The 9,490-nt window shown below is 41.4% G+C and overlaps 1 protein-coding gene across 1 annotated transcript; it reads right to left on the bottom strand.

Annotated features, from left to right (window-relative positions):
* Window positions 1-6,908: 6,908 nt before the first annotated feature.
* Window positions 6,909-7,757, bottom strand: LOC6585039 (coiled-coil domain-containing protein 25). Its single transcript, XM_002010643.4, has one exon. It carries the CDS (start codon window positions 7,609-7,611, stop codon window positions 6,982-6,984), a length of 630 nt encoding a protein of 209 aa, XP_002010679.1. The 5' UTR covers window positions 7,612-7,757; the 3' UTR covers window positions 6,909-6,981.
* Between the last annotated feature and the right edge of the window lie 1,733 nt (window positions 7,758-9,490).

Genomic DNA, 9,490 nt, shown 5'->3' on the forward strand with positions numbered 1-9,490 from the left:
ACAATTTGGGCAAATGACCAAACGGCGCATAAACTGCTGACAACGATGCATAAAGCGAAGAGCAATTGCGCCCTGGGGTCATAAACGAGGCTTATGACTCGGCCTCAGGCATCGAACCGGAACCGGACTATGACCTCAAATATTCTGTGACTCTGACTGTAACTGTGACTCCGACTCTAATTCTTTGACTCTGATGCTCTGATGTGCCGAAGCTCTGAGACTCACAGACGCAAATGTTGTTGTTGTGAGACTCTGGAGCAGTGATTCTGACTTTGATGTCGACCCTGCGTCTCAATTTGGCTCCGTCTCCGGCTACGTCTCCAATCCGCTGCATCAACCTGCTTCTCTGGCCTCTTCCCATGCTCGCGAGGCATGCAGTTCAAGTGCATTGAATTTATGGCCACAATGGCACATAGTAAAATGCAACCATAGACCCTTTCAGCAAGCAGCTATCTCCTTCCTCTCCTGCCTCTCCTGCTGCACTCTGTGAGAGTCGCCTGCGCGTCGAGTGTCCTTGAAGGGCGCTTGCACACAAATCACGCGAAGGCAGCCTGCAGTCTGCCACGGTTGTTGTTGCTGTTGCTGCTGCTGCGTTAAATAGTCGCAACAGCAACAGCAACAGCAACGGCAACGGCAGCAGCCGCCCTATATGCGCTGGGCGGGGCACTTTGTTGCCACGTTGCCAGCACTTGCCAAATTGTCTGCTTAAGCGGAATGCTCCAGCTCCAGGCTGTTCCCTCCTTAGCCAGCCGAGCTGCTGCTGGTCCATGTCAGGGACATTTCGCCCCGCTTGGCCAACTAGATGTTGCCCCTGTTTGCTTTCGTTTAAGCGCTTTAAGCCACATGTTAAAGTCAACTAATATGCATATCCTTTTACCAAATGCCAGCTATACCTCGCATGATGTCCATGCAAATGCAAATGGCAAAAACTATTCCAATTCAGAGCGATTTAGTTCGATTGCTGATTTTTCACTTCACTTGTGAACTGACAGCTCACTCAATTGAACTAGATGTGAACGAACTAGATTTGAGAGCTTAATTTCTAAATTTTAGGAATAGATCGAAAAGAGGTTATTGGATTAATTATTGAACTGGGTCTCAACGTTAAGATATAGACTAATGGAGCTTATGCAAATCTACTTTAGATATCAGTCTGCCAGACTGACTGACAGCTAGTCAGCATTGGTTGAAAGCGAGGTTCCAGTATCAAGAGATGGTACATGGAGTACACAGCAAACAGCCCAGTTCCCTCTTTCCTCCCGCTACCCCCACTCATCTTTCACCAACCATCAGCTACTCTCCCTCCCCCTCTCTCTCTCCTTCTACCTCTGCGCAGCCTAGATATTTTTTATTTTGTTGTCAAAAATTTATGTATTGCAGCTGGAACGAAAACTTAATTGCTTTTGCTTGGCTGGGCGAAGGGAAGGGAAGGAAGAGGTATTCGAGGGGCATGTGGCAGGCATTGCTCTGACAGCTCGTGCTGCCTATCATATTTTAACAGGCATTGTTGTTACGCGTTGCTCTTCTTCTTCATTATTGTTGTTCCTTCGCTGTTCTGCTGATTTTTAAATTTTCTTCGATGCACGCGCGCTTTTCCGAGCTGCTGGGGTTTTTTTCTCAGCAGCTGGAGCCAAAGTCGGAGCTTCGTTAACTTTGATTTGTCCACTGAGACACATTCAAATAAAATTTCACAGCTTCCTATCCCTATCCTTTCTCTCAGTGCAAACTTCCCACGACAGCAAACATGAAATAAGCGCTTGTACTACCTAGTTAGCTCCTTGGCAATGGGGTAGCTTTGGTTCCATGTTGATGACTTTGGGGCTAGCTAACGATAAGAACGTCCAAAAGCAACAAAGCAAAATAAGATGAGAGACGAGAGTGAAGAAGTAAGAAGAGAGACAACGAGAAGAGAGAGAGACAAGGAGAGTAAAAAACAATGCATAAAGTAGAAAATAGAAAATAGGATAGAGAGAAGCGAGGGAGGAGGAAAAAGAAGAGAGGGAATATAGATACGAGAGAAGAAGAGGAGATGCGGCCTTAAAGAGAGTAATGAGAAACAGAAAAGATAGAAGAATGAGGAGAGAGAGAAGAGTGATGGCACAGTAGAAAACTGGAATAGAGAAAAGGGAGTGAGAAAGAGAAAAATGGGAAAAGTGGGAATAGAGATAAAAGGAAGGCAGATAAATAAGAATAAGCCGGATAAGTAGAGAGAGTAAAGAGAGAGAAGAGAAGACAAAATATAAATAAAAAATGGAAAGCGGAAAGAAAGAGAGAGAACAGAAAAATGAAGATAGAGCCGATAAAGAAGAGGAAGAAGATGCGATAAAAAGTAAAAGAAACAAAAAAGCAGTGAGGAGAGAAGAAAAAATAATGAAAAGGGAAGAAGAGAGAATAGACTTAAGAGATAGAAGAAACAAGGAGAGGATAGAGAAAATGGAGAATCCATTAAATGACCTGAGTAGTTCATATGATGTTTATTCCGTTAATACCTATAGATACGGTCTGATAGGTATCATTCAGTTTGATCATCAAGGCCACTACAGGGTATTAAGTAGCACAAAAATCAGCTTACTGGGGCCGCAGTACTCCGGGGCAATTGCCGGAAACCTTCGCTTGTCGTCGCACTGCCCCAGCACAAGGACAAACCCATAACAGCGCATTTGAAGACATGTGTGTGTGTGAGTGGATGTCTACGGTGGTCCTGGGGTGGTCCTGGGATAATCTGGAGAGCACATTTATATGAGGCAGTCACATAAAATGCAGCAATTTCAATGTTGCAAAAAGCAACTCGACTGCCGCATGAGCGATCGCTACAACTGCTGTTGCAATTCGCTCAACGATTCCGAAAGCTACAACATTATAACACAGGTCGTTATATACAATCTATATTTGTATACGTATATACATACATTCACATATGAATGTACATAGATGAAATTAATACACAATTCCATTAAGCAACTCAGCTCGAGGCTGAAGGAGTCGTGTTGCTAGTCGAGCTTTTGCTCTAATAGTTTGGCCAGCTGATTGATTGCCCTCATGGCCACCACATGGCCACGCCCCCACCCACCGCCTCTTCCGTTTCCGCCAGCGCCTCTAGCTTGAATTTCTGGTACTGCTGCTGTTGCTGTTGCAGTTGGTCGACTTCGTCTTTCTGGTTGTGTTTGCATGCATGAACGATGGCAGACGGTGTGCGGCATGCGGCGTGTGGCATGTGGCATGCCTGGAGGCAACGCGCATGGATTTCAACACAATGCACAAACAAATGTGAAAAGCGAATTTTGATGAACTGATAGCAGCTTACAAAAAATATATATTTATTACACGATTAATCAAGTAATATTTTCAAACGAGTTCCTGTCAAATATATATGTCATATCTATATAGTATATAGTGTGCCTATATGTACATACAATATTTGATTAAATTCAAAAATTATTAGTAATATGACAACTTACTTTTATAAAATTGTTGGTGATTATTATCGAAATGAATAAAACATTATTTGAAAAATGTAATGAACATTAAAATAAATAGATAATAGACAAAGAAATAGGTGTAACGAACGTAATTTTAATATGATTAAAAGCATAAAGCATAAAACAAAACAAAAAAATATGTGAATAATAAAGGAAATTATTTTCCCATGCTTCTCTACCTTGAGGGCAGACCCAAAAACCTTCTCTGAATGATATACAAAAAATACCACCTTACTTCTACTTTACTTATAAATTGCATTTTTATTTGGATTTTGATTTAATTTTTTTATAAATTTAAGTTTGAAATCTTTTGTTTCATTTTGAAAAACTTACAATATTTGACTTATAAAGCTTTCTAACACCAAAGGTACTTCAAGCTTCAATAAATCTTAATTTATTTTATTTATAATCAAATGGATTTTAACTAGCCTTCTGACTCAGCTAAATGCTCGAATTGAGAATATATAAATAATATAAATTTATATTCGTATTTAGGATATAGAGAAGTACTATAAATCTAAGCTTAAACTGTTGTGAATCTGTTCACAACGAAAAAAGCTTGCCTTTAAATGCTCTGAAACAAGTTAATTAACACAGCCAACCAGAGATTGTGAAAGAGAGGGAGGGAGGGAGAGAGAGCGAGGTAGCCAGTCAACGTAACAACAATCAGAGCAGACTAATAATTAAGCTCAGGCTGTATGAAAAAAAGGCAACAGAGAGCTGACATAGGAGACAGCAGACACACACGCTCACTAGTTAAAGGGCTGTAAGAGGGATAGAGGGAGATGGAGAGATTGGGAGTTGTCCTTGTCCTTGTGCAACTGGACGCCTACACAAGTGTGGCATTTCCCATGCCTCGGCAACTTCTGATGCTGCGTGACAAATGCAATGAAAGCCCAAAAGCGACGCGTTCCATTGTCATTGCGGCCGCAGTAGGCGCATGAGGAGTGGCGGAGTGGGCGGGTCAGAGGGGAGCTGCCCGGTGGGTGGGTGTTTTCGGTGGCATTTGATTAATGACTGCCATTGCGGCGCTGAGTGATGAGCGGCTTTGACAGTGGAACACGACGCAATGGGATGCCCCAAAAAAGGGACCAAAGCTAGACGAGGGGCGGCCGGATGCTGGGTCCCAGGGTCCAGGGCCACTTTCATGCTCACGGATGTCACTTTATTATAGTTCCCAGCCGAAACTAAGTTGCCGCATTTACGGCATCTGATTGGAGTCATTTTAAAACGAATCCAACGTGCCGGGCATGCCAGACTAGCGAATGCTCTGTAATGATGGCAAAAGTAAATTAATATTAAATTATGTTTGCAGAACAATTGGGACTAGGCAAGTGATTATTTTCTCTGAATCATTAATTTTTGAAAACAAGCAAATATCGAGCAGAGGCTAAACAATTTGAGAGCACTATTTGCTGCGAGCATACTCACTGTGGCTAGTACATGGTCAAATTTCTGGTGAAGCGAGCGACAAATTGACTCGTAATGAAGGCTGAACTTTTCTGTGGCCACTTAAAGGAAGCCAGCATGGAGCTATCAAGCCAGGCACAGCAACAACTCAACTAACCAGTTGTACGCTGTCCCTCTTGGGGGAAACTTGTTGTAGAGATTTGCTACTTCGATAAAAAGTTTCGCAATGGCTCATAAAGAATGTTGAACACATCGTAAAGATGATCTCAGCCAACACTTTATCCCGCTGCAAGGCACCTCTGTTCAGCGTCGTTTTACTGAGTCACTTTAAGCTGGGGGCAAGTGTAACCCAACCTGAACACTGCATCGTATTCTGTTAATTGAAATCGAGTTTAAAGTTCAATTCATAGTTAACATTGGGCTAACAGCGTCACAATAACAGCACAGTTAACAATTTCCATTGTCGTTAGCTGATCTCCATAATATTTGCATAGGGTATTGAGAGCCGAAAGTTTGAAATCAATCGATGGGAGCGTAACGGGCCAGGCGGCCAAAAGAGGCGTGGCCATTGCGCCTCCAAACTGTCATCAATGTTTACGAGCGCTCATAATGGCAGCAACATTGGGCATAAGCAAACAACGAGGGGAGCTGTGGGGCAGAAGGGTCAATGGGCGGACCAGTGAGAACTGCTGCAAGTGAGCTATGGCATAATCAAAAGACACGCAGCCTCATCAAGTTTTTTGTTCGCAACAAATGGGCTGGGGCTGGGGCTGGGACCGGGGCCGGAGCCTGGCATGAACAATGCGTGAAAATAAAACGAGCGATAATGAGTGCGTGCTGAACGCTGCTGACCCGCCAGCTGGCCCAGCCATAACATCGAGCATCTAGCACCAACAACAATGGCCATGTGCGTACCCCCAAATATTACTACAGAACATCTCAAAAAGGCAACAAGCCGTCGCTCCATAAAGCAGACAACCTACCCTAACCGTAAATTGAGCTGTCAAGGACAGCATCAGGGCGGCCTCCAACCGCAGACATAAAACAAAACAAAAATCCCTGGGCTTCGAGTTGCATTTTGGCTGCTAAACTCCGCCCAACGTCACATTCTGCTTTTATAAATGAGAAAACATTTCTTCATTCGCCACTACTTTATCTTTTTTATTTTTATTTCGCCCTGATAACAATAAAAAAAGTGGACTATTTGAAACAAAAGGGCTCTAGTCGAGATTGCTCGACTAAGAGATCCCCTGAATTCTGAAAAGAGCTTATACTCCAAACATTCTCGGCTTCTTTTATGCACACATACCTACGCATGCGTCCACATGCACACATACATACATACAGATGTATGTATGTACATGCATATTGTATATAAGCAAGCGATCTGCTAACTGCGCAGTTGACTGCGATTCCGCTGAGGTTGCATTATAGGAAATTATTTGTAATACATACATATGTATGTATGTATATATATATGTATATCCTTCCGGACGGACGGACAGACGTGCATGGCTACATCGACTCGAATCGTAGTCCTGCTTAAAAATATAGTACATATGCATGTACTTTACGAGGTTTGCCACGCTTCCTTCTACCTATAACATACATTTTCAGAAAAACACCCAAATTTCCTATTTTAATGGGTTTAGGGTACAATTAAGTCTAGGAAAGCGGATGGAGAGATGTATATTTTTAAGAGCAATTGTTTAAAAAACTAATGAAACCAAAATTATAGACTAAAGCTACAAAAAAAAAGTTTCGAAAAATTCGCACATTATTTCATTTTTATACATATAAAATAAAATTTGTATAATTATTGCATTTGCAGTAGCCCGATTTCCCATTTAAATGACGCGCATTTTGTCGTAATCAGTGCTGCCAGACCAAGTGCGTTCACACATGCTAACAGAACTGCTCCACAGTTGAAGAGCAGGAACTTGACTCCACATTCAAGATTGGTTAACAGTGTTTTTATTACTATTGTTTTGCACTTGCTTTACAAAAAAAAAATGTATATACATAGAAGTATGTATATATGCATACAATTATATATATTTTGTGTTAAGTATCTAAAGTGGCAAAGTATCTACTACATAAAGTCATCAGATTCGTTGCCGGCATCATAGTTGGTGCGCATGTTCTCTGTCTTCTGGAGCGAGGCATAGCTGCGCAGCTCAGCCTCCAGCTCACGCTGCTTGGCCGCTTCCTTTTCCTTTTCACGCTTCTCGCGCTGCAAGCGTTTCTGATCCTGACGCTCGGCAGCATCTCGCGCCTCGCGCTGCCCACGGAAATCCGGATTCTCCACTTCAGTTTTGGTCCTATTCAGACGGTTGACGATTTCGTTGATGCGCTTTTCCAGCCGTATCTTACGCACCGCCTTTTCATCATGATAGGCCACCTGACCAGGCTCCATGTCGGGCGTCTTTTTAAGATTCTCCCACATGGTATAGACGACCTCTAAATTGTTTACCTTGTTGCCCTGAATGCTGTTTGCTTTGCACAGCTGTGCCGCATCTACCAAGACATCGGTGGGTATATCATCGATGGTCTGTCCCTTATTCAAACGCAAATAAACGTGCGCCGATGACAAATTGTGCACATGGAACCAAACATCTTCTGGCCAGCCCCAACGGATGAGCTCCTCATTTTCGTGTTTGTCGCGACCCATGTACAACATTGCTGCTGGCTGTACGACATTGCTCTTGAAATAGAAAACCATATTTGGGCACACACAACAGATATTGCCTTGGAGATGTATTAATTTGTTTCCTCCTTTTTATTTGACAATACCAATTTTTCTATTATTTCAATATCTGTTCTGCAAATGTAGTCAAATTAACATGATTAGCATGTTGTTTGTTGCAGCTAACTTAATGTTACTCAAATGTAAACGTTACGTTCAACAACATAACAGCGATGTTAACAAACAGAAATGTAAGTTAACATTAAAAATAACGTAATTTCTCTTTGCAAAACCTACTGAGTCTTTTTATGGTGGCTTATAAGATCTTCAGATAAAACGATATATATTTCTTTAAGTTATCCACGAACGTTTTGAGTCAAATGGTAACAACATATATGCAATTACATTACAGTGTTTACAACGTATACCAATAATTGCCGTCTCCTAAAGCTTGCTCAAAACTGCGCACACGACCATTTGCTAATGTTTCATAGCAGCCAGCTTCAGGACATGCATTTAATTTACGTAACCGCTTTTTAAATGCCTCTAAATTATTTTAATAGAATATTAATAGAAATTGATATTCCATTCCATATTGTAGGCACTGCAATTGGCATGCAGCACTTAAGTGTTGTTTGCTCTCGTTTACACTCAACGATGCAAACAGACATATATTTGCATGCATAGACGCTGCAAACCAGTTTATTTTAGACCAGACGTTTTGTACATATTCGAAATAAAATAAAAACGAATATATATTTGAGCAGCTGTATACCGAAGAGTCTTGTGTTAATATTTACACGTTTGTTTGTGTTTATGTTCGCGTTTGTGATAGTGTGTTTGCATACGCCAATTAATTAATTAAGCATTCAGCCAAAGGAAAGAAGAAATACAATTTCAACTTTCTCAGTATTTGGTCAATTGTGAAATACTTGAACTGTCAATATGCACATTGTAATTTATTGATTGATTTGTATCCAGAGGTCAGCAATTAATCAAAACGCTGATGACAGCGCAAAAAAATTAGCTTAGTAAGGCTTAATTGTCTCTTCATTTAGATGCCAAATATTTCATACGCTTTACCTGTTCAAGTCTCACGCTGGGTCTGTCAATCGGGCCATAATTCAGTTTCTAAAGAAGTGCCTGTCGTGAATAAATCAAGTGCTCGATGACATCGCAATTATCGAAAACTTTGGCACATGGCGCGCCATGAGCGCTTATCGTGACAATTTGTTTTGTTCTAAATGTTTTTTCACACCTAATCAAATTAGAAATATGTTTAGCTTTTAGGTAATTTGATCGCCTTAATTCTGGCCTGTGGTCGTTAAATTCACCATTCAGCTAATCATTTTAATTGAATCACACACGCACGATACCCCTTGCGACGAATTCATTAAACCGATTCGGTTTTGCTCCCGACGTAAGTTGCGTCTGACAAGCATGCACATATGTATGTATGTATGTATGCATGTATGTATGTGTGTAGCAAATCAAAAATTCTGCGCGATTCAAATTTCACAACACATATCATATCACTGACCACACGCCATAATTTATGGCCCTCTTCCGCAGCCACAGAGAGGATCGGGAGAGAGTCAGCTGATAAGCAAATACTGCGAGAACTATTGGCCTTAGGCCAGCAGCAATTGCAGCTGCATTGCCTCACATAAGATTCGTAATACCCTAACAAACAAAAACTGTTTTCAAGAGTGTACAATGTAATGAGCTGATATAATATACACAAATTGTATAAATAAACTCAGTTTGCTTCGAATGAGTACATATTCACGTTACATATTTACTCACAAGCGCATGATACCCTTTTTGGAAATAAAAGACCTAGACTTCGTACTGCAGTCTCATCTCCACCAAACGTCTTCTCTGTGAAGGAAAGTTCGTTGCCAATGTTGTTCAT

The sequence above is a fragment of the Drosophila mojavensis genome, unplaced genomic scaffold, assembly GCF_018153725.1.
Source record: "Drosophila mojavensis isolate 15081-1352.22 unplaced genomic scaffold, ASM1815372v1 contig_136, whole genome shotgun sequence".
NCBI lineage: Eukaryota > Metazoa > Arthropoda > Insecta > Diptera > Drosophilidae > Drosophila > Drosophila mojavensis.

What these genes read in the sequence shown, in the direction of transcription:
- LOC6585039 (XM_002010643.4), bottom strand. Translation starts at nt 7,611, where the DNA reads ATGGTTTTCTATTTCAAGAGCAATGTCGTACAGCCAGCAGCAATGTTG.